Here is a 25,758-nt window from a genome sequence, read left to right as displayed (position 1 = left end):
GCAGAACTAATGAGGAGGCAAAAAGCCAAGGTCCATGGTTAAGTGAAAAAGGGAGGTTGCTCCAGAGGGATGGGTCTTGGTTCAGGATTTTTGTTTGTTCTAGAGTGACTGAAAGTGAGAAGGAATAAGACCAGCTCTGTGTTGTAAGTAGCGTAGCTTTCTAGTTGCTTTGAGTTTGTTATTTTCCTTTTTAAATTGCCTGTAACGGTGTGAGAGCTTACTTTCTTTTCTGCTCTCTGGGAAACCCAAAAACTTGTTTATATCACTTAAGCAAAGGTGTGAGACTCATCCCAGTGTGGCTCTTCTCTGCCCAGAAGGAAGCTGCAGGCTGGAGGAGAAAAGCTTGAGTATTGGGAAATTACAGGCCCAAAATAAAGGAGGTCTAGGTCTCTCTCTCTTGCTTCTCGCGTTGAGGAGAGACTAGAACCATACAGGGGTCATATAGGCCAGACGTCCCCAACCCTTTTTGAGCCTGCCAGACTTTGGAATTTGGAGAGAGGGTGGTGAGCACCCCCACAAATGGCTGCTGCAGGAGGCGGAGCCCAACTCCCAAATGGATGCCACAGGAGGTGGAGCCCAACCCAATTCTGCCCTCCCCACTTTGCAAAAGAACTGCACGAGGGGAATAAAAACAAGAGAAAGAAAGACGGGCAGTGAGAGAGAAAAAGATTGGGGAATAAAAAGATGGTAAGTTTTTTTTCACAGCTGTTTACACAATAGGGTTGCCAGGACCCTCTTCGTCACTGGTGGGAGGTTTTTGGGGTGGAGCCTGGGGAGGGTGGGGTTTGAGGAGGGCGGGGTTTAGGGAGGGGAGGGACTTCAATGCCATAGAGTCCAATTGCCAAAGTGGCCATTTTCTCCAGGTGAACTGATCTCTATCGGCTGGAGATCAGTTGTGATAGCACGAGATCTCCTGCTACTACTTGGAGGTTGGAGACCCTATTGCCCAAGGATATCGCTGTTGATTCTGCAGTGGTTTAAGATTTGGCAGGAAAGGGAGTAACAAGCCTCATTTTTTACTTTCAAATCCCTTTCCTTCATGGAAACACAGCATAGCACAACATGTGCATGAGACTCATGCTTTATTTAGAAAGGCAGGAAGAAAGAAAACAATCAGATAAGTACAGTTCCTTTGATCCAATGTGTCTTTAGAGAATGCAATAAAAAAAGATGTTCTCATATATCCTATCCCCTAATTTAACATATAAATCACGCTCAAAAATATGATCCAGATGGGCTCCAACGAAGGAAACCAATTAACTCACACTGCCTTACCATCTGACACATTAGTTGTGATAATAAAAAAATACAAACAGCATGGTCAAACAGTAAGTTTCTGTTTTACATCTGACATTTTGTACTAGTGATGGTATTCTTTAAGGGCTCCCTTCCATCTAAAAGACTAAACTACACACATTTTGTTTTGCTGCAAACGCGCACACGGTTTCTGTGTTTGCAGAGCAAACTCTGCAGATGAAGCAGATTCATCTGCTTTTCCCCCAACGGGGAAGCCTTTGGAATTCATGCAGGCTGTGTATCGTCCACATCTGGTTTCTCAATTAGGTTCTGAGAACATTTTGCTTTCAAGGGCTCTGACAGCAGAGCCTTGCCAAAGCTGGAGGACAAAGTACTTGTGAGTACTCCACCAGTGTTTGACCTGTGTCTTTGGGCCGTCTCAGATCAGCAGGCCGTCTCTGCTGCTGCTGTTTTCTTTTTATAGGCTTCCTAGAAATATAGCCTCTAGCATGTGGCAAGGCCCTGTATTTTTCTCGGGTCTTTTTTTCTCTCTTCATTGTCAGGTAATTAGCCTTGCCAAAAGCCCTTGCAATTAACATTACAGATTAAATGCTGGAACTGCATACACAGACAGCCCTTATATGTAAAGCACAGGAGGCTCAATTCTTTGAGGTGCTAAGTAAGTAGTAGAAGAAGAAGAGCTGGTTTTTATATGCCGACTTTCTCTGCCATTAAGGAAGAATCAAACCGGCATACAATCACCTTCTCTTCCCTCCCCACAACAGACACCCTGTGAGGTAGGTGGGGCTGAGAGAGCTCTGAGAGAGCTGTGACTAGCCCAAAGTCACCCAGCTAGCTTCATGTGTAGGAGTGGGGAAACCAACCTGGTTCACTAGATTAGCGTTCGCCACTTGTGTGGAGGAGTGGGGAATCAAACCTGGTTCTCCAGATTAGAGTCTGCTGCTCCATACCACTGCTCTTAACCACGTTGGCTCTCAATATCCTAATATCCACATACAATATCTTAATAAGCAAATGACACCCTTTTTAAAGGGTTCTTGTCAAAGGTTTCAGTTCCTGAATTATGAAAGGGAAGTGTTTTCTCTCCAAGTAACCATTTTACTTGGGATTAGTTATTCCTGTCTCCGCTTCAAAGAATCCCTGCTTTTTCCATAGTTCTACAGCCCCATTTAAATCGCCCTAATAATGCATTCTGGGAATGAAGCCCAACAAACTGCCAGTTTTTATGCTGGGTTGTGGAGGAAGAAAGGCTCAAAGGAGATGGTGTTAGCAAAAATAACAACAAAAGAAAATACTGAGAATGTGCTTTTTTCCTGGAGGAATGCATATCAGCAATAGACCTTTTTCATGGTTATTGAAGCATTTGGAATTGCTTCTTTTTTGAAACAAACAAGAACAATGTTGGCTTTTATACCCCAATTTTCTCTAATTTTTTAAGGAGACTCAAACCAGCTTACAAGCACCTTCCCTTCCTCTCCTCACAACAGATACCTTGTGAGGTAGGTGGGGCTGAGAGAGTTCTGAGAGAACAGTGACTTGTCCAAGTCACCCTGCAGGCTTCATGTAGAGGAATGGGGAATCAAACTGGTTCTCCAGATTCCACCACTCTTAAACACTACACCACTCTGGCTCTACCCTACTTCTGACAGCATCTTGCCCAAACTGACATATAGCAGCTAACTGATGGGGATTACCCAACTGAGTCAAGTCCTTCATAGAGGGAAGGAACTTTTCCAGCCCCTCTGAAGGAAACAGTTGGAAGACCCTCCTGAAGAAGCCCTCCCGCCCTTGACTCAGAGGACTGAAATAACAATGAACCAGTAGCAAATATCCCTATTTTGTGTAAGGTGATAAGGCAAGTAGTGGCTGTACAAGTCTAGGCTTTCTTGTAAGATTATCTCTAGAACCATTTCAATCAGGTTTCAGGTCAGCTCTTGGGATGGAAATTGTCTTGGTTGCCCAGATGGCCACCTCCACTAGGAGAGAAGCAGGGAAGTGCAATCTTGTTGACTCTCATGGACCACCTGACAGCTTTCAATAACATCAACCATGGCATCCTTCTGGAGAAGTTGGCTGAAGTGCATATTGGTAGAGCTGCACTTTACAGTTTCAGTCCTACCTGGCCGATTAATTCTGAAAGGTGGTGCTAGGTGACAGCTGCTCAACCCCTCTGATATTTCAAATATGGGTTCTGCAGTGTTCTACCTTGTCCCCCCCATGCTGTTTAACATCAACATCAAACCAACTAAATGTTAACAGGTGTTACTTAGAGGGTACATATCTTGGTATTTTATAATGCTTTACACTGGTTTTCAGTTGGTTCTGGACTCAGTTTAAATTGCTAATGTAGACATGTAAAATCGTTCAGTGGTCTGGGATCAGGATATCTCCTATCTATACCTACCTGACAGATGCAGACAAAATTGGAGGCTCCATTTTGTGTACCTCCATGTTCTAAGGATAGGCAGGTACAAACCAGAAATAGGGTCTTCTCAGTGGTGGTGCCCTTCACACAGAGAGGCTCACCTGGCACAAACTCTGTATTCTTTAGATGCAAGGTGAACCCATTCTTATTCTTGCAAGCATTACAGATTTCTTGTAGTGGTTTTCAGTTAGCCAGTTTTCAGTTAGGTTTTCAGTTTGTGATTTTGGGCTACAGGGGTTTTTAAAGGCTTCTATAATGCAGATTTTCCTTTCCTTTTATCCCTTAGAAGCTCCTTGATCAATTGATCTTGAGCAGCATATATCTAGTGTTGGAGGGATATAAGGACTAAAACAAATCTTGCCACTGACAATGTAGCCTTGGGGTCCCTGTCGCTTAGTAAAAAAGGCATTATGTCAGTCACAGAGGCATTGGATTTGTATATTAAAAGGAGGGAAATATAGTGCGATCAAAGTTCCTCGTAAAAGCGGCATTCCAAAAGGGTATGGGCTAATGTGTCAATAGAGCCAGAAGAGCAAGGGCAGATCCTGTCTGAGTATGATATATTCAGAATTCTGCCCTGCATTACCATAGAAGGGTTAGCATTCAATCTAGCCAAGCAAAAAGATCTACAGAGACGAGGAGTTGTCAGATAATATGTATAGGCAGGCAGACCACGTGGAGGGGGTATTCCGAAGAACTGGGATGAACAGTCACGACGAGCACGAAAAGTAGTGCTGTTATAATCGAGCTCTTTAATGCGCTTTTTAATTTTGGCAAAAGCTTCAGTTTTCCCAAGATCTGATAACATATCCTGCGAGAAGCCCAGCAACGCCAGTTTCTCATCTAAGATTTTTTGCCATGAGGATTTGAAAGGGTCATGCTTCAGAGAAGCTAGGAACCCCTCAGTGCTAAAGCACAGTTTAAGGTGGAGTTTAAAGGCGGCCAACCACGCCCTAGCTTCAAGTGACATTTGGCCAAACTCGGAACGAAGAGTAACGCCAGCAACACATCGAGGGGCATTTAGGAGTTTTCGTAGGAACTGAAGCAGTGGACGATCTATAGATTCATTGATGACTGTAATCCAGATGGCAACACCAAAGAGGATAATTGGGGTAATTTTCAGGTTAAAAACCTGAATAGCCCCTGGAATATATTTGCCACCTTTGGTGTGAAAAAAATTGACAATAGCACCAACCCCAGGTTTAATTTTGTTGGACACTGCTTTTTGATGGGCATTCCCATTTAGGTTATGGGAAAACAGAATGCCAGGGTAAACAAACTCCTTGACTTGGTCAACCTCAAAGCCATCTAATACCCAGCGAAAAAGAGGCATTTTTCTCCTCTTAGTGAAGATCATGATCTTAGATTTATGATGGTTTATTTTAAGACCTTCCCTAGAGCAGTACTCAGAAAAAGTTTGCAAAAATCTTTTCAAACCAATTCTTGTGCTGGACAGGAGAACTGCATCGTCAGCATAGAGTAGAATCGGGGTGGAATGGCTTGCAACCTTTGGGGGGTGGCAAAACTCTGAGAAATTGGTTGCCATATCATTCAGGTATTGATTAAACAAGAGAGGAGCAAGGAGGCAACCTTGTCTAATTCCCTTGGCCAGTTCAAAAGGCTCGGTTAGTTCTCCTTGGTTGCCACAGCGAACCTGAGCTGTGAGGTCAGTATGAAATTGCTGAATAAGCCATAGTAACCTCCTATCCATAGTAGAATGTGATAGTTTCAACCGTAGCCTCTCCCTCGGGATGGTATCAAAAGCTCCCTTAAGATCCATAAAACCCGCATAAAGGGTGCCATTTCAGGGAGAGGAATATTTCTCGGCTAGATGGGAGAGCACTAAACAGTGGTCCATGACAGACCAACCCCTTCTGAAGCCAATCTGTTCCCAGCCAAGGATGTCATTACTCTCAACCCAGTCCAACAGCCTCTTTAATAAGTAGGAGGAATACAATTTGCCTAAGCAAGACAAAAGGCTGATTGGACGATAACAGCTTGGGTCAGAGCGCTGACCTTTTTTAAAGATTGGGGCGATAACGGTATGTATAATGCAGATTTTAGGACATTTATGATTTATTCTGCTCTCTACATGTGTTTAAGGCTGCTGTCTTAATTGTTATTTTATTGAGATCCGATGCTTTGTTTTATTGCCATTCAGTGTGTTGTTGTTTATATAGTATATATAGTTATAAAGAGATAGAAAAAAGCAAGAGTCCAGTAGCACCTTAAAGACTAACAAAATTTCTGGCAGGGTATGAGCTTTAGTGAGCCACAGCTCCCTCCTTCAGTTACTCACGAAAGCTCATACCCTGCCAGAAATTTTGTTAGTCTTTAAGGTGCTACTGGACTCTTGCTCTTTTCTACGGCTAGTGACAGACTAACATAGCTACCCATCATGATAAAGAGAGTCCGGGTACAGAGATTTTTTAAATAAACATTAATGATCCTTAGGTATACAAACAAGAATAGGCAGTTGTGAACCACTCAGTCCAGCCCAGGATTTCTGCTCATTATGTTACTAAACCAAACTAGCATCCCATTATGAACAGCCAATTATGCTTTTGCTCTCGCACGATTATACCCATATGGAATACACTGCCAGTGATACAAAACAGGGTTCTTCTGCCTGGACAGCTTGCTCAGTTCCATTAAAAAGTCATGGCTGAAGACCTCAGCTCTGAATTCAGCACTGGTATGGGGGCAGGACAACAGAGGATTGCAATTTCCTAGCATGGGTGGAAAGTATACATTGGCATCCTCTGAACCAGAATTTGCTTTTCTAAGCTGGCAATAACGATCAAGCTTGACATTTCGGCCAAGGATTGCCATGCGAACATGTTTACACAGGGAATCAAGAAGCGTGGTAAGGCCTACATAAAAATAAAATAAAATGTTTAAACATACGTAGAAGACAGAGGTGGCATGGAGACAACAAGAGCAGGATAGCCCTCCAAGTACCCTGTAGAGTCTGTGCTAGTAAGATTGTCCAGAAACCTCCCACTGCATATGCACAGAATAAAAGCACTGCCAGGGTAAGGAGCCTGCAAACTAAATCACTGTGTGAAGCTTCGAATTCATGGTGCTGCCTAATGATAGTATTTGATCTTGACCATTTGAGCCCCTCTTGGCAAGAAAAGTCCTGCTGTTCTCTGGTTTAAGCCTAGAGATCTGCCAAGCCTTCTTGTGTATGGATTTCCCCTCAGCTTAAAGCATAAAACGGCATAAGTCTGCTGCCAAATTTGCGCTCCAATTAAAGCAACAGAGTCCTGTGGCACCTTTGAGGACCGATGAATTTATTGTGGCACAAACTTACAGGGGGATAATTTTTTTTTCATTATTAGTACAGGGTTTTCCCCCCTGATGTAACGATGTTGTTTCCAATTTTGAAAGAAGCAAGGTATCATATAAAGGAAAAGGTAGTCCCCCATGCAAGCACCAGGTCATTACTGACCCATGGGATGGTGACGTTTACTAGGCAGACTATGTTTACGGGGTGGTTTGCCATTGCCTTCCCCAGTCGTCTACACTTTACCCCCAGCAAGCTGGGTACTCATTTTACTGACCTCAGAAGGATGGAAGGCTGAGTCAACCTTGAGCCGCCTACCTGAAGCTGACTTCCATTGGGATCGAACTCAGGTCATGGGCAGAGTTCGGACTGCAGTACTGCAGCTTACCACTCTCATTTTAAAATAAAGCTACTAATTTATATATCAACATTTATGAACCTCTAGGCCATTTAAAGCCAGTCTGTGGTACAAGTGGATGGAAGAAGTATGGAAAGGTTAAGGAAGTTCTTCTGCTATAGTAACCCCCTAATTCTTGACACTCTAGTTTCCAGACACAAGGGGATTAGAAGCAGTGTTTCCTTCTCTTCCTTTTCTTGGGCCTGAGAGCTAGGCTGAGCGTATTACCTGTGCCCTATCAGCTAGCGTGTCAGACATGTAATTGCAACTCAAGCCATCAACAGAATGGTTCTATACATCTTCATTAATCTTAACTTCAGAACAGCAAATGAAATCTTCCATAAACACCAAAAATGGAGAGGAACCATTAGGAAAACAACCAAAAAAAAATCCACACATCGTAAAACACGCCTCAAGTTTCTGTTGAGACTCATATGAAAGAAATATGTCCCCCCCCCCCATGAAACTGTGAGTGCACCATTGTTCCACTAACCTCAACTGGGAATCGCCTCCCATTGATGCTGTGCTCTGAGCCGGCTGATCCGTTACTCTGGCCCCAGTGAAACTCCACTTTCTCTGCTTTGAATCTGCCCGGTAGCCCTGCACCGCTGATGAAATAGTCATCTTTTAGGAGGATAGCAACTGTATGAAAAAAGACAGGGGGGAAAAGAGTACAGCTGAAAATGTTTCTGTCACAGAGGTCAGAAAAGGTCTGCTGTAATTGTTTTCACTGGGACAGTGGTTGATTGGTCCTTATAGAGTCCAAGAGGCCATTTGTTCCCCAATGTCTAAATGTAACGCTCCTGAACATAGGAGTACTGGCCGTTCTGACAGACATTTATCAAACCAGAAGCTAGTAAAACCAGTTTTTCTGCAGTAAAAGGATTCCATGTGGGACTCAGCATAACATCTCCTCCCCACTTGACAAGGATAGGATTTCACTTCAGCAGGTAAAATCAGTGAGTAGGATCAGACTGTTAGGTGGGCTAGGATTATTTACAAGGATTGCTGCCTTGGTTTTCCAACTCTAACAAATATTTTCTTTTGTGACAAAACTTGTGACAGGCACCTGTATAGTGTATGGGGGGGGGAATAATTATTTACCATATCAATGCTAACCAGGACACTGTGCCACAAAAAAATCCAAAAGTCACCTTCCCCCCTATTAAATATAAAAAAACAAGGATAAAAACATAATAAATTAAGCAACCAACAATTTGCCATCCCTTAATGGTATTCATTATATACTCAGCAACTCTGATGGTAGGACTTCCCCAGTAGTACTTGCTTAGTACTTGGTTACAATTATCTTCTGCAATGTATCTAGAAACATGCCATCAATACGTAGTTTAATGCAACGAATTACGCATTGCTACATTTTTAATTTAAAGTTTATTGTTATTTTTAAATGCAACACTATCAAACAACCTTTCTTTCCCATAAACTCACCCTCTTGCCCTAACCAGAGGGGAGGGGGGAAAGGGAGGGGGAGATAAAAAGAAAAAGAAATCAACAAATAAAACAAGGAAAAGAAGAAAAAGAAGGAGAAGGAGAGAAAGAGTTGGTTTTTATATGCCAACTTTCTCTACCATTTAAGGGAGACTCAAACTGGCTTAATATCACCTTCCCTTCTCCTCCCCACAACAGACACCCTGTGAGGTAGGTGGGGCTGAGAGAGCTCTAAGAGAGCTGTGACTAGCCCAAGGTCACCGAGCTGGCTTCATGTGTAGAAGTGGAGAAACAAATCCAGTTCACCAGATTAGCCTCTGCCGCTCATGTGGAGGAGTGGGGAATCAAACCCAGTTCTCCAGATCAGAGTCCACCGCTCCAAACCACCGCTCTTAATCACTACACCACACTGGGGAAAAGTGAACCGGTGACTTAGTGCGGGATGTGGATGTAGTTGAGCCAGTTGGCAATAGTGATCACAATGGCATCAAATTTAATTTATATGTAAGTGGGAAAGTGACTGGGAAATCTCACACAATTACCTTTGACTTTAAAAGAAGGAACTTCTCTAAAATGAGAAAACTGGTAAAGACGAAGTTGAAAGGAATGGTTAAGAGGGTTAAATCTCTTGAAAAGGCTTGGGGGTTACTCAAGTCCACATTACTACAGGCTCAGCTAGCTTGTATACCACAGGTCAGGAAAGGTAGTAAGAAGTCCAAGAGGTCACCACCATGGCTAACAGATAAGGTGAAGGAAGCAATTAGAGAAAAAAAGTCTTCCTTCAGAGACTGGAAGGTTTGCCCAAACAATGCGAACAGAAGCAAGCACAAACTTGCACAAAGGAAATGCAAGCAGATAATTAGAGATGCAAAAAAAGATTTTGAGGGGCTTATTGCTAAACACATCAAAACAAACAATAATAAATTCTTTAAGTATATTAGGAGTAGGAAACCAGCTAGAAAAGCGGTTGGACCACTGGATGACAATGGGAGTAAAGGAACTCTAAGGGAGGATAAAGCGATTGCTGAAAAACTAAATGAATTCTTCTCATCTGTCTTCACTGTTGAAGATACAGGGCAGATTCCTTCTCCTGAACAGAGATTTTGGAGAGGGGAAAATGAGGAACTGAGGCAAATAGTGGTAACAAGGCAGGAAGTCCTAGAACGTCTAGACCAGGGGTCTCAAAACTGCGGCTCCAGAGCCGCATGTGGCTCTTTGGCCCGTTGAGTGCGGCTCTCCGAGCTTGGTTCGGAGCCCCTGATCTTGCGCCCGCTCGCACTGGCAGCCGGGCTGCGGAGCCGGCGCGCCTGAGAGAGAGAGAGAGTGGGCGAGCGGGCGTGCTGTCTTCCCCCCCCCACCGTGGAGAATGGCCGGGTCCCCCTTCCCTTGCCCTCAATGGTTGGGAGGCTAAAGCCTCCCCTCCCCTCTAGCCGCGCGATTGCTGGGTGGGCAGCTCGTTGGTTCCTGCCCCCCTGCCTATCAGCTGTTGGGCGGGGCGGGCTTCCTTTGGCAGACCTGGCCTCTGGCTGAGTCCCATTGGGAAGCCATGTCTACCCACTGGCTTTCTTGGCAGTAGACCTGGACTCCGAGGAGGGGAAAAAGTCCCCCTTCAGAGGCCAGGTCTACCAATTGGCTTCTATGGGCCTCCGGAGGCCAGGTCTACTGCCAAGAAAGCCAATGGGTAGACCTGGCCTCCCAATGGGACTCAGCCAGAGGCCAGGTCTACCAATAGGCTTTTATGGCGGTAGGCCAGGCCTCCAGACGAGGACTCCAGACGGGGAGGGGGAAATGGCAGGGACTTACAATTTAATTTTTATCAATAAATAAGATCACTATTAAGTATGATATCAAGTTTTATTCAGTGTGCCTATAGTTTAATTAAGACTTAAAACTTTAATTAAAGTTTATTAAGTTAATAAACAGTGTACCTACCTATATAGTTTAAGTTTAAGAAATTTGGCTTTCAAAAGAAATCTCAATCATTGTACTGTTGATATTTGGCTCTTTTGACTAATGAGTTTGCCGACCCCTGGTCTAGACAAACTGCAAACTAACAAGTCACAGGGACCAGACGGTATTCATCCTAGAGTTCTTCAAGAACTCAAATGGGACATTGCTGAACTTCTAACAAACATATGTAATATGTCCCTTCGATCAGCCTCTGTACCAGAGGACTGGAGAATGGCCAATGTAACACCCATTTATAAAAAAGGTTCCAGGGGGACCCAGGAAATTACAGGCCAGTTAACTTAACGTCTGTTCCGGGTAAATTAGTGGAAAGCATTATTAAAGATAGAATTGTCAAGCATATAGAAGTGCAAGGTCTGCTGGGCAAAACCCAACATGGCTTCTGTAAGGGTAGGTCCTGTCTCACTAACCTATTAGAGGTTTTTGAAAGCGTCAATAAGCATGTGGACAGGAATGAGCCTGTGGATATTGTGTATTTGGATTTCCCAAAAACTTCTGACAAAGTCCCCCACCAAAGACTGCTAAGCAAACTTCATAGTTATGGGATAATAGGACAAGTCCTCTTATGGATTGAGAGCTGGCTGGAAATTAGGAAGCAGAGAGTAGGAATCAATGGTCAGTTCTCACAATGGTGGGATGTGAGCAGTGGGGTGCCTCAGGGATCTGTGTTGGGACCAGTGCTTTTCAATCTGTTCATCACTGACCTGGAGTTGGGGTTAAACAGTGAAGTAGCCAAGTTTGCAGATTACACCAAATTATTTAGGGTGGTTAAAACAAAATCGGACTGTGAAGAGCTCCAGAAGGATCTCTGCATACTGGAAGAATGGGCATTAAAATGGCAAATGAGATTCAATGTGAGTAAGTGTAAAGTGATGCATACTGGGGCAAAAAATCCCAACTTCACATATACACTGATGGGATCTGTGCTGGCAGCGACAGACCAAGAAAGGGATCTTGGGGTGGTAGTGGATAGCTCAATGAAGATGTCAACCCAGTGTGCGGCTGCTGTAAAAAAGGCAAATTCAATGCTGGCCATAATTAGACGAGGAATAGAAAATAAAACTGCTGATGTCATACTGCCCTTGTACAAATCTATGGTGAGACCACACCTGGAATACTGTGTACAGTTCTGGTCACCACACCTAAAAAAGGATATCACAGAGCTTGAGAAGGTGAAGAAAAGAGCAACCAAAATGATTAGTGGACTAGAGTAACTGTCCTATGGGGAGCGGTTAAGACGCTTAGGGCTGTTTAGCTTGGAAAGAAAGCGGCTAAGGGGAGATATGATAGAGGTCTATAATATTATGCATGGTTTGGAGAGAGTGGACTGGGAGACGTTTTTCTCCCTCTCCCATAATACTAGAACACGGGGTCATCTGCTAAAGCTGGAGGGCGAGAGATTCAAAACAGATAAAAGGAAGTATTTTTTCACACAAAGCATAGTTAAATTGTGGAACTCCCTGCCCCAGGATGTGGTGATGGCTGCCAGCTTGGAGGGCTTTAAGAGGGGAGTGGACATATTCATGTCATGGAGGAGAGGGGTATTCATGGCTATTAGTTAGAATGGATACTAGTCATGCTGCATACCTATTCTCTCTAGTATCAGAGGAGCATGCCTATTATTTTGGGTGCGGTGGAACACAGGCAGGATGGTGCTAATGCAGTCGTCTTGTTTGTGGCTTCCTAGAGGCACCTGGTTGGCCACTGTGTGAACAGACTGCTGGACTTGATGGGCCTTGGTCTGATCCAGCAGGGCCTTTCTTATGTTCTTATGAACCTTGGCATTACTATGATTTTTAATTTTTAATTTGCAAGGGGGTGCTTACATGGAGGAGCATTAAGCATGTAATTCCATTCACTCACAGTCATAAGTGGTACAGCCCGAATTGCCAGAACATTCTACTGCATCTGTAGATCTGGTCCAGCTCTCCATATAATTTGAATCACTCTAACAAACTTTTAAACCAGTAACCACAGAATAAGTCATGGTCTCCAAAAAGAGTATTTTCATTAAGTTATTAACAATACATCTAAGTCTCAACATGGCCAAATCTATGGATCCCAGAGATACCTCCAATCCAGAGCTTGAAGCCATGAACAGACAAGAGAGGTTTTTCTACAAACCTGAAAAACACCCCAGGTTTGCAGAAAAAACCAGAAATCTATAGACATACACTCACACACACACACACACACACACTATTGGGGTGTGTGTGTTTACATTCAACAAAATCTTTGGCTGTTACTAGGCAACCACAACATAATTGCTATAGTTGGTTTATGTCAGTAAAAGGCAGACCTGGCTCTTTTCCAGGGCTGATTTGGCCGGGGGAAGACTCACAGGAGCCAGGTAGGGCAGGAACCACTGGGAAATTTGATCCCACAACTTCCATGACTTATCCAGGCCCGGCTGCTCACTACTGTTCCAACAGCAACCACCACAAAAGGCAAGTGTTGTGTTGTAATTAGAGATTCAGGCTAGGATTTGGGATACCCAGGTTCAAATCTCCACTCTGCCACAGAAGGTCATTTGGTGACCTTGGGCCAATCGCTCTCTCTCTCTCATCCCGAGATATCTCACAGGGTTGTTGGGAGGATAAAACGGAGGAAAGGAGAACGGTATTAACTGCTTTGGGTCCCTTTATGGAGAAAGACGGGGTATAAATGCAGTAAATAAATAATAAACAAGTGGGTCCCCGTGAAACTCGTGGGAGGAGCGAAGGCTATCTCCCCTTCTCGGGGAGGAGGAATGCCCTCTCCCCCCTTACGACAGCCACCACTTCAGAAAACCAGGCCTGGCCATCCCTGGAGTAGCCCAAGGTGTTTGCCGCCGCTGCAGCACAGCCCAGGAGCCGCCCCGTGTCTCCCACAGTGGCAGAGTGGCCAGATCCAGCTTTCTGCGGCAATGGCGGCCATCCCTGGAGTGGCCCAAGGCATCCGTTGTGGTAGCGGCACAGCCCAGGAGTGGCTCCCAGTATCTGAGGCCATGGCCTGGTAGCCCACCCCAAGTGTCTGTGGCCACCACCATTTCTAAGCATGCTCACACAACACTTTAAAAAAAAATCAGGGAGTCCCCTAAGTTTGTTGAAAAACCTGTTGGGTGAGTGTTCTCCCTATTTGTGGATTTAAGCAAGCAGGAGGCACACTTTGTGAAAAGATATATAGATATAGCTAAAGACAGGGCACATAAAAGGTAGGTTTGGTTTGTGGGTGGGAAAGGTGAAAGGTGAGTGTACAGGAGCTGCCAGGAATAAGAAAAGAGGATATAGCGTGGGAAAGGGGATACAAGGGGGAAATGAGGTGCTCCCTGGAAGTCCTTGCTGCTTCCCAACTTAGCAGCTGGGCCGGGCCAGGCAGCTGGCATTGCAAAACTGGGCCACAGTTTTCCCAGGTAGAGGCTACCATGGGGAAGGAAGGAGGAAAAACTGAAGACGAGGGGCAGATAAAGGTAGGCTGTCTGGTGGGCAGGAATGAGAGAAGGAAGCAGAAAAAAGGGGAGCGGCTATGGGGTCCAGGGAAAGCAAGGATGAAATAGGGGGGAAGGGGAAAATGAAATGCTCCCTGCAAGTCCTTGTGGGCCCTTCGCTTGCAAAAATCTAATGTTAAACTTAATTTCTCCTTTCCAACATTTTAATACATTTCTTAATATACTGATGTTTTCTTAATTCATCCTCTCCACAACTACAGATGTAGAATCCTATGTTAGTCTAATACAGGGGTACCCAACCTTTTTGAGCCTGAGGGCACATTTGGAATTCTGACACGGCACGGTGGGCACAGCAACAAAATGGCACCCACAAAATGGCTGCTGCAGGAGGCGGAGCCAGCCACAAAATCATTGCCACAGCTTAACTTCAGTAACACAGTGTAGATCCTTGTGCTGTGGTGACATTTAAACAAATCTACACAGCCAATCAAATCTCCAATAGTCAATCAAAAGCTGTGCTGGGCAAAAGCCCTACTGGCGACACCCACTTCCTAAAAACACATGGCTGGCACCAGAAAAGGTGTTGGCGGGCGCCATGGCGCCCACAGACACCATGTTGAGGACCCCTGGTTTAACACACTGTCACAGTTGTCATGGAGAGGTGATTCCTTCCATCAGTCTAAGAACTGTTGGCTCTAAGAGCTAGCATTGCCAATAACAGACACAGTATTCCAAATGAGATCATCCCAGAGCACTGCAAAGGAAGGTAAGTATTTTTCTTACTTCTGCAAAAAGGCTTCTTCATTTCTTCTGAGTCCTTCTGAAACTGCATGTGTCTTTTTTTTAACAGCTGTATCACACTGGCAATTCTTTGGCATCCTGAGGCTGACCACAACATCTTTCTTCTTCTGTCACTCCAGACAATGAATCTCCAAGCGCACCACCTTATACTTCACGCTGTTCAGCTGAACGCCTTTTCTTTACTCCAGTGTGTACGATTGTTCAATTTCAACCCACATAATTCTCAAATATTCTTCTCTATCAATAAATCCTCCTAGCTTTGCGGTTTTGGCAGATTTCATCTACACACTAATTTCTGCTGCCAAAGTTGCAAAATGATGATATCAAATAAAATGATCTTGAAGACTGATCCTGCAGAATCTTAGTTGGTTATCTTCCCTCAGTTTGAAAACCTGCTTTTCATCAAAACACTCGAGCACTTCTTCCGTAATACGTTCTAAAACATTCCAGATTTGTGCTGAAGCAAATAATTTGGGCTGTGGCAAGCGCTGTACATTACGTTCAAACAGTCACAAATGGATATCGGATTATCTGCCACTATTTTCTCTTAATGAACATATGGTTTATTTTTCCCCTAAATTATTATTCTGTTTAAAAGCTGGAGGCCCAAAACAAAGATGTGTGTGTGTAAAGTGCTGTCAAGTCGCAGCCGACTTATGGTGACCCCTTTTGGGGTTTTCATGGCAAGAGACTAACAGAGAGGTGGTCTGCCAGTGCCTTCCTCTGCACAGCAACCCTGGTATTCCTTGGTGGTCTCCCATCCAAATACTAACCAGGGCTGACCCTGTTTAACTTCTGAGATCTGACGAGATCAGGCTAGCCTGGGCCATCCAGGTCAGGGCAAAACAAAGATACCCATGTGAAATATACAATGAGGACATTCCCTCAACATAGTAGAGTGATGCTGGGTTCTGCGGCTAGCTGAAGAGCTTCCTGTTCAACTAGTCCATGGTAGCTGCAGTTGAACAAATGATGGGAGTATTTTTATCTCATCCTTGTAATGCTTTATGGAAGAGTTGGGGATGAGGTGATGTAACTTGATGGCAAAAAAAAAGTCAAGAAAGCTATTAGAGGCGAGATATCTTTGTAATACAAATGTGGAGTCCACAACATAAACAAAGAGCACCAGTCTCTTAACAACCCTCTGAGTCAAACAAAACTGACCGTGCCCCTCAGTCTGGTTCCACAACCCTTCCTGGTTTCTGGTGAAGCCCTGTGCCACCTCTTCCTCCTCGATGCTCTCTTCAGCCTGTTAAGTACAGCCTCCCAGGACTAGAAACACCTGGCAGCTTGATGAATCATGCTAGCTTGGGGCTAATGCCTGTACCTGGCGCTCTCTACCCTTTATTAAAAAGGTAAAGGTCCCCTGTGCAAGCACCAGGTCATTCCTGACCCATGGGGTGATGTCACATCCCGACGTTTCCTAGGCAGACTTTGTTTTTAGTTTTTTTACGGGGTGGTTTGCCAGTGCCTTCCCCAGTCATCTTCCCTTTACCCCCAGCAAGCTGGGTACTCATTTCACCGACCTCGGAAGGATGGAAGGCTGAGTCAACCTTGAGCCGGCTACCTGAAACCGACTTCCGTTGGGATTGAACTCAGGTTGTGAGCAGAGCTTGGACTACACTACTGCAGCTTACTACTCTGCACCATGGGGCTCTTTACTAGGAGGAAGTAATCCTATAGCTACTTACAGCCATGGAACCAGATGAAGCCAGAATAAGATCAGCTGACCACACCATCCCTCATCTTCCTCAAGGGTTCTTCTGCATCGGCACTACAGTGCAGAAGGAAAAAGATGGGAGGAGGAGGCGACAGTGGGAGGAAAGGGGGCTGGGCGAGGGTGTCCCAAGTCAGACAGTGAGGGGATTTCCCCGTGAGTTCCTCATGGGTCCCCACATTCTTTTATCAAATCTTTACAATACTCTTTTTTGTCACAGGGTCTAGGGAGAGTGTGACAGGACCTTTTCAGCTGTGGCACTGTGTCTCTGGTATACCTTCTTCCCGGAGAGATCACTCTAGAAGTTTTGTTACTGGAGTATAAAATCCAGGCAAAGACCTCTCTTATTTAATTTTTTTCTTGGCTTTTGGTGAAGGTTATGTTGCTGTCATTCCACAACTCCTGTAAGCCTGCTTCGTTAAATTTTCAGACTGAATTATTTTTTTTAAAGTTTCATTATCTGATCTTACCGTTAGCTGCTTTCCACAAAGCTTGTTTTGAAAAGTAGAACACACATTGTAAGTAATAGTTAAATATTTATTGTTCCCTCTCTCGTGTGTATGTGTAATATAGATAGCTATCTATCTATAGATAGCTATCTATATTACACATACACACGAGAGAGAGAGAGAGAGAGAGAGAGAGATAGATATATATAGATATTCTAAATATTTCAGGCTGTTGGTGAAGTTTAGGAGTTTTTATTCCTCCTTTAAGCCTCTTCAGGCCCTGTACTGATTTTCAGAATCTACAGAAAATATACTTACAGCTATGATTATTTATCTGATCCTATCAAGCACAATGACATTCTATAGATTAACTCCCAAATGCTGACAGACACTTGAGTTTATGAAATTCAGACATTAGGGCTACCACTTGGATACCCTCAACTGGATGTCCTAGACTAGCTCAGTCCTGTCAGATCACAGAAGGTAAGCAGGGTCAGCCCTGGTTAATACTTGGATGGAAGACCACTAAGGAAGCCCAAGGAAGACGACTAAGGAAGCCCACACAGAGGCGGACAATGGCAAACCACCTCTGTTTGTCTCTCACTTGGAAAACCCAACAGGGTAACTATAAGTGAGCTATGACTTGATGGCACTTTGCTCCACCACCACCACTTACAGCTCATTCCTGAGCCTTGCGGCGGCTGGGGTCAGCATATCCAATGTGCTACTGCAGCGCCTCCAAAGAGACTCCCCGACTGCCCCAAGGCTTAAAAAAAAAAGTCTTTAAAAAAGAAAATGGGGCTTTCCCTCCCATAGAAAACAGCGATGGTGCTCCAGGAAAAACCTGGTGCAGCAACGCTGTTGCTGGAGGGAGCATTCCTGGGCTGGAGGGGCTTTGGAAGCTGACTACCATCAGCTCCATCCCTGGGAATGCACTGGGAACACTCCCCCCACACCGGCACCACATTTTTCTTCTGGGATTTAGGTCCCAGAGAGACTACGGCATTGGATGAGCTGCGTGCAGCTCCGCGGCACCCAGGCGCTGACAGAACTTCCCCTGCCGCCAGTGTAAGTGCCTTATTCTACGATAAGAGGCCATTTATGCTGGCAGCGGGGTCACACCGCCTCCAGAGCACTTTCAACCCCCCCACACCCTCAGGAATGGGCTGTTAGACTCACAAGTTTGGTCCCTCCAGTGTTGCCATGGCTAGAACATATAACTAGCCAAGCAGGTCTGTTGGCGAGAGCAAAGCTGCTCAGGTGCCTGAAGCGCACCTCTGAATCAGGGCCCCCAGTGCAAAATGAATCTATTTGAAGCAACCATTCGCTGACATGGTTTTTATGTGATTTTATCTCTCCAGCGAGCAAGTTGATTTTCATTAATAGCAGCTAGCTGCATTAACAGGCAGAGATAAAAAGCTGGAGCCTCTGTAGCGATATCAAAGAGCACTTTGCATGAAATTCCACCGCTCTTAATTCAAAGAGACTTTCTCATACATTTGAATTTTCCAGCTGTGTAATCAACAAATCTACAGGACTGAGCATATGCTTTGGCAAGGCACGTTAGAAAGAAAATAACCTCACAAAATTGCAGCCAAGCTTCTCAGACTTAGAACCCTTTAGGGACTCCACCAAGTGATTTTCAATTTTTTTTTCTGTGCAATGGTGAGAGCCAAAAGTTAGGTTTCAATCTTTTACCTAGGTCTGGATGCGCCAGTCCCACCGAAATGGGGAGGGGCCGTGGCTCAGTGGTAGAGCATCTCCTTGGCATGCAGAAGGCCCCAGGTTCAATCCTTGGCAACTCCAGTTAAAGGAGACGTGTAGTGGTTAAGAGCAGTGGTTTGGAGCGGTGGGCTCTGATCTGGAGAACCGGGTTTGATTCCCCACTCCTCCACATGAGCAGAGGAGGCTAATCTGGTGAACTGGATTTGTTTCCCCACACTTACGCATGAAGACAGCTGGGTGACCTTGGGCTAGTCACACTCTCCCAGCCCCACCTATCTCATAGGGTGTTTGCTGTCAGGAGGGGAAGGGAAGGTGATTGTAAGCCAGTTTGATTCTTCCTTAAGTAGTAGAGAAAGTTGGCATATAAAAACCAACTCTTCTTCTTTTAGGCAGATAGGTTATGTGAAAGATCTCTGCCTGAGACCCTGGAGAGCCGCTGCCAGTCTGAGTAGACAATACTGACTGTGATGGACCAGTGGTCTGATTCAGTATAAGGTAGCTTCATGTGTTCAATCGATGAGCCTAGTTCAAGCTCTCTCACAATGCTCAGTTTTCTATCTCCATGAGCAGCTTCGTGCATGAACTTAACCTGCCTAAGGGGCAATAAAAAAAAAAACAGCACACCTGGGACCTGCTTGGGAGAAATTTTGAAGTAATTCCTAAGAGGCTTTTTGCCCCAAAGGGATACTGTGCAACAGCTTATGAAAGGGAAGGGCTGTGGCTCGGTGGTAGAGCATCTGCTTGGATTGCAGGCGGTCCCAGGTTCAATCCCCGGCATCTCCAGTTAAAGGGACTAGGCAAGTAGGTAATGTGAAAGACCTCTGCCTGAGACCCTGGAGAGCTGCTGCCTGTCTGAGTAGACAATACTGACTTTGATGGACCGATGGACTGATTCAGTATAAGGCACCTTTATACAATGCTGCTGCAGTCGTCTTGTTTGTGGGCTTCCTAGAGGCATCTGGTTGGCCATTGTGTGAACAGACTGCTGGACTTGATGGACCTTGGCCTGATCCAGCATGGCTTTTCTCATGTTCTTATATATTCATGTGCGAAAACAGTCCTAGGGTTGGCATGGTCTATGGCTACTCATTCCGACCAGTCAGATGGCAGCAAGACCGAGCGCTGAAATGTTGCTTGGCTACCCGCATCCCTGATCCTCGTTTTGAGTCAAGAACCTAATTTGTTATTTAAAAAAATAATATTTGGGAACTTGTATCCACACTTTGCAGTGCACCTTGTGTGCTGCTATGTTTCTGTCTGGTATGGCAGACACAAACAGCCAAGGCATAATGACAGTAATGTAAATGCAGAAAAGAGCAAGAGTCCAGTAGCACCATAAAGACTAACAAAATTCCTGACAGGGTATGAGCTTTTGTGAGCCACAGCTCCCTTCTTCAGATACAGCTAGAATGTGAGTCCATGTACCCTTAAGTAGAGAAGGGTGAATTAGACACACAACGGCAATGTAAAAGTTATTCTTAAGTCACTTTTCTGTGAGCTTTCTAAAATGAAAAACGAAACAAAAACCCTTTCCTCGCCTGTCACAAATGTTGCTCAAAATGACTTGTGTTGAAATATGGTCTCGGGATGTGATTTGTGTGTCATACCTTTGGGGAGGTATCCTACAAGCAGAAGATGAGGGATGGGGGGAGGGGTGTTTGCATAAGCACGAGGAACGGTGAGACAGGGAGGTGGTTAAAGAGGCTTCTCAAAGTGCGACATACTTCGCGGGAAGTCCCATAAGTAAGGAGACTCCTGTGAATCTGTTACAATGCACAGCAGGATTGAGCTGCATTGTATAAATATTTGATGATATCTAAATCATTTATGGCTCTGTCAGGGGTCATTTTACTTGTTTTAGATGAATAATTAAAAGGATAATTAGGAGGATGTACAATCTGAAATGTTCATCTAATTGTTCATTTTACAGCCTCTCTTACTAAGCAGTGCAAGATCTCAAAACACATACACTCAAGTATGAGTACACACCAATACCACTTGTATAGACTCCATATTTCCTTCCCTTTCAGAAACCCTGGGTTGGATCCAATGGTTCTGTGATCCAATGAGTCTGTGGAAGCAACTTTTAGTGTCTTCCCATGGAAGCTCTCTGCACCTCCCTGAAAAGTCAGTAATGAGGGTCAGAGGACTTGTGAAGAGTAGTAATGCCATATGGCATGAGGGTCTCCAAGGGGGAAAAAGGAGGGAACCGGCAGAAATCATCCTCCTTCACTTTTGTATCAGCTTTACAAGGTCAAACTCTGCCCATGCAAGTTCATGTGTATATGAGGGTGGGATTACTGGCTTAAATCCAACAGAGGCAGAGCTGCACCCCTTACAATTGCAGCTGACTTCCAGAGAACACTGAGGAGATCCATTCATATATTATACTGGTGCCCTGAATACTTTGGTCCTCAGTGATGGAACTAAGAAGATCCTGTGCAGTAGGAGAAGGACAAGGAGGAGGAGGAGGAGGAAGAGGAGAAGAAGAAGGAAATGAAGGAGGAGGAGGAAGAGGAGGAGGAGAGTTGGTTTTTATATGCCAATTTTCTCTACCAGCTAACAATCCCCTTCCTCTCCCACAACAGGCACTTTGTGAGGTAGGTGAGGCCGAGAGAGTTCTGAGAGAACTGTGACTAGCCCAAGGTCACCCAGCAGGCTGCATGTGGAGGAGTGGGGAATCAAACCCGGTTCTCCAGATCAGAGTCCACCACTCCTAACTACGACACCACACTGGCTCTCTTCTCTCCCTCTCCTTGTAACCCTGGGTGTCGCCATAGGATTAGCTGCATATAAGGGTGCTATCTGTAGGAATACAGGGGAGTCGCCCTGAAATCAGTTCAGTTTATTCCCAAATTAATGTGTTCAAGGTTGTGGCACAGTGATAACAGCCAAGAAGAACAGTATATACAACAGCCATTGGGAAAAAAAAAAAAACACCTTGGAAGCGATAGCAACTTATGGTTTAGGCTGAAAGCACTCAATTAAAATCCCCACAGCAATGTAGCGGGGAGGGATTAAACATTCCAGTAGTGTCCAATGCACACAGCAGAGGTGAGAGAAAGCACGGACTTAGTTTTAGATTGCTTAGGGGCTTAGAAAAACACGCTGAACATTCCCATTGAGGAGAGCCTTGTGCCACCTGAAACAGTCGGTAAAAAGGGTGAGCACCTTCCTTAACGCAGTTCTCACGGCCCTGAACGCCTTGGGACTTCCAGAAAGCCCTCTCCTGCATAACAAGATGCCCTCTCGCCCTCCCACAAATGAAAAGGTAGAGAGCTGATTAAAATTCCACTGCAGAAGATTTTGCTGCAAAAAAAAAAGCCTATGCAGATGTTTCTGACCGCAGCGGAAAGCCATTAAGTTTGGATTTTTAGTAAAATAGATGTTTCTATAAATATTTAGAAGGCCACGCTACAGCCGAACGCAACCTTCTGTAATTAACACCCCCCCCAAGAAAAAGTGCTAACATGTTGAACATATGAGGCCTCGCATATAAAGAACTGGAGTCCAGGGTAAAAGGAGTCCATTGTTCTTCCTACACATACATGTGAATGGCAAACTGTAAAAGCACAAAACTAAACATACTGCAAGAGCTGGGGGGCGAGCACCTGTGTCTCATACAAACACTGTGTCAGGCTTCTTCCCCAAAGGAACAAATAAAAGGGATGATGACGAATAAGTTAATGAAAAGTTAATGTTAATTATGAGGAATATATTGCATGGGTAGGGGGAGAAGGGACCATCCAAGCGATCGATATATTGCACTGCCGTCTGGTGTAACGGTCAGAGTGTCGAGCAAAGATCACGGAGACCCAGGAATGAGAATGAGCTAAAGGGAAACCATTAAAAAGCACTCTATGCAGTTAACGAAGCATGCAAGCATATCAGAAGCAGTAATGTAGTCCTTACCAGTTTTCCCAGTATTTTTCATCCATGTCTTGTTAGAAGATTCATTATCGAAACCATCTAGCTTTATTTCTTGGTATTCTTCTCCGACACGTGCTAGGTGATCTACGATATCTATTGGAGACTGATGAGTTCTCCCACAGTCCACGTTTGAAGTAACCCAGTGCTCCGGACCATATGCACCTGTTTCAAAGAGGGGAGGAAATACTTTGTAGTGACGGTCCAAACAACAACCACGTAATCCTGAGTAAAGAGACTCGTCGCTTGGGAGTAGGGGTTCTTCAGACTTTTTGAGCCTGTGGGCACCTTGGGAATTCTGACACAGCACGGTGGGCACAGCCACAAAATGGCTGCCACAGGAGGCGGAGCCAGCCACAAAATGGCTGCCATAATGGCTGTGCTGTGTAGCAGTTGCTGCCAAAGCAACGTTATTTAAAGTCTGCATAGCCAATCAAATCTACAATGGCTACTCAGAACCCCTGCTGGCCAAAAGCCCCACCTGGCCCCACCCACTTTCTAAAAACACATGGTGGGCACAAGGAAAGGTGTCAGTGGGTGCCATGGCTTAGAGCAACTGGGGACCCCTGGCTTACAGCAATTGACCTATATCCAACATTTGGCATAATTCATCATATTATCTGTAAATGTCTACCTCCAGAGCCAGCGTGGTATAGTGGAGGATGGCCAGGGATGAAACAATTAATAAAACTTGCTATTCATTTACTTCTGTTTGTTTCTGGGGGTTTCACTTCTAGAAATCCCAGCTTTCACCACTACCTTGGACAGCATTCAAACCATCTGAAAATCTTATGCAGACAATATGAGCTAGGCAGTCTTTTATAAACTAAAATCTTACAAGAAATAAACCTAAGACCTTTTATGCAGGGACGTATCCCTTTGGTCACCCCCGCTGACTGCTTCGGGGCTCCCTTTTGATTATGCATGCCTTTTCCGCCCGTCAGAGGTCACCTCGTTCTCCCCCACACCCACACACGTTTTGCCCGCATTTGCCAGATTCTGGTTCAAACAGCATCTGGAAAACATGGACCAAGCGCATGGGGAGAGCGAGGTGACCTCTGACAGGTGGAAAAGGCATGCATAATCAAAAGGAAGCACCAAAGCGGTCGGCGGGGCTAACCGCGGGGAAACATCCCTGCATAAAAGGTCTAAGAAAAACATTTGGGATTTCATTCTAAATGTTTGGAATAAAACAAGTAATAATAACTTCATGCATCCCACCTTAGAATGATGGAAGTTTCTCCATCCTGAGGAAACTGAAGTGGCACTTCCATTGGATACATGGCACCCCCCAGGAGCTTTTGGATGTGGGGCAAGGGGCAGGAATGATGTTTCATGATGCACTGACGTGAGATCAGTGTATCAGGCGATGCTCTGGAATTACCCGCAAATACCAGGGGAAACACTGGAGCATTGCCAGATGCGTTGACATCACGTCCAGGTCTCCACCTGGCAGTGACACGGACATATTACCAATTTTGTAAATAAATAATCATCATTTCTCCCCCCACCCCCAATTTTCCTGCTGGCCCTGACACAAGGGCAGGCGGGAGAGCCAAACAACCAGGATGTTGCCTGCCTGAAGCAGGCAAATGGTAACCCTAACTGGAGGAAGAGCCACTTAAATTGGAGGAAAGCTTCAAACTTTGCTCAGTGAAGTGATAGGAGTCATGCTAACAACAACTAGTTAACAGAAAAATATATTTCATGACTCTGGTAATGAAGGAGGGAAGTTCCAATAAAATCCGCTTATTCACAGCTAACTACCAGAAGGTTTAGAAGCTAACTGCTAGCTTTTCTGTCTATGAACATTCAAGTGCAGTTTTAATTGAAACTGATCTTCCACTACAGATTTCAAATTAATTCTTTTTCTAAGTGTCTCATGCTCCAGACATCATTGTCTTGCAGAAAGAAAAAAAGCCTATATCATTAGTGGAGGAAATAGAACACTTTTTCTAGCTTGCAAGTATCGATTACCTATTCTCTACGTCAAAGCACCATTGCCATTCTAGACTATATAAATTTCTTCAGTATGAAGCGTTCTATAAAGTACAGAGAATTATATCATTTGCATTTGCACTTGCCTTGGCATATTGATTTTTTTAATGTAGAAGGAAGAAAGTCTACACTTTATTTAAAGTTTACTTTAAAATAAATGCTTTTGAATTAAAAAAAAGATGACACTAAAGGAGGCATTCAATAATAATTCAGCAGTAAAAAAAATTTAAGGAACTGACATCAAATACAGAGGACTGTTTGAGTTTTTTTTCTTCAGCAGCTAATGTGGGATTAATCACATAAGATTCGGGATTACGCAGCCACCACATGTTTGACAAATACCATTTTTATCACATGGCAACCTCGAAGAACACTCGGCTTAAAGAATTGTGCTAGTTTCCACAGAAGACTGGAAGACTAAGAGTAATTCATAATGCCAAGGCACATCTGCCAAAGAGTCTAGTACCATATATTAGATCTGCAAAGAATTATTTAATGATGTCTTTTAAAATCATTATTATATTTTGTAAAATGTATTCACTGAACTACAGACAATGGTTATGCACAGAAAGGATTAGAAAAGAGGAAAAAGAGTCAAAATATAATCCCAATAATACAAAAGTAACAGGCGGAGTATATTAAAAATGTTTCTCCCAATCAGTGCCATCTCGGAAAGCCTGCATTGATTAGAAGAAGAGTTGAATTTTATACCCTTTTCTCTACAGAAAGGAGTCTCAAAGCAGTTTACAATCACCTCCCCCCACACACACACACAACAGGCACCTGAGAAAGTTCTGAGAGAACTGTGATATGCCCAAGGTCGCCCAGCAGGCTGCATATGGAGGAGTGGGGAATCAAACCTGGTTCTCCAGATTAGAGTCTGCTGCTCTTAATTACTATGCCACACTGGCATCTTACAATACACACAA

At 44.5% G+C, this 25,758-nt stretch overlaps 1 protein-coding gene across 4 annotated transcripts in view; it reads right to left on the bottom strand.

The window, feature by feature from the left end:
* PTPRG (protein tyrosine phosphatase receptor type G) overlaps positions 1-25,758 on the bottom strand; it is a 669,402-nt gene that overhangs the window by 289,108 nt on the left and 354,536 nt on the right. For all 4 annotated transcript variants that reach the window (XM_056855280.1, XM_056855289.1, XM_056855297.1 and 1 more), the window contains exons 3-4: positions 22,817-22,996; positions 7,862-8,010 (exon numbers count right to left, since the gene is read on the bottom strand). In XM_056855280.1, coding sequence (XP_056711258.1) covers positions 7,862-8,010; positions 22,817-22,996 — 329 coding nt within the window. The remainder of the gene's footprint in view (positions 1-7,861; positions 8,011-22,816; positions 22,997-25,758) is intronic.

Source organism: Euleptes europaea, chromosome 1 (assembly GCF_029931775.1).
Source record: "Euleptes europaea isolate rEulEur1 chromosome 1, rEulEur1.hap1, whole genome shotgun sequence".
In the NCBI taxonomy this organism is placed as follows: Eukaryota; Metazoa; Chordata; class Lepidosauria; order Squamata; family Sphaerodactylidae; genus Euleptes; species Euleptes europaea.
Note: the sequence above shows the minus strand (reverse complement) of the source record. Positions and strands in the feature narration are given on the sequence as shown.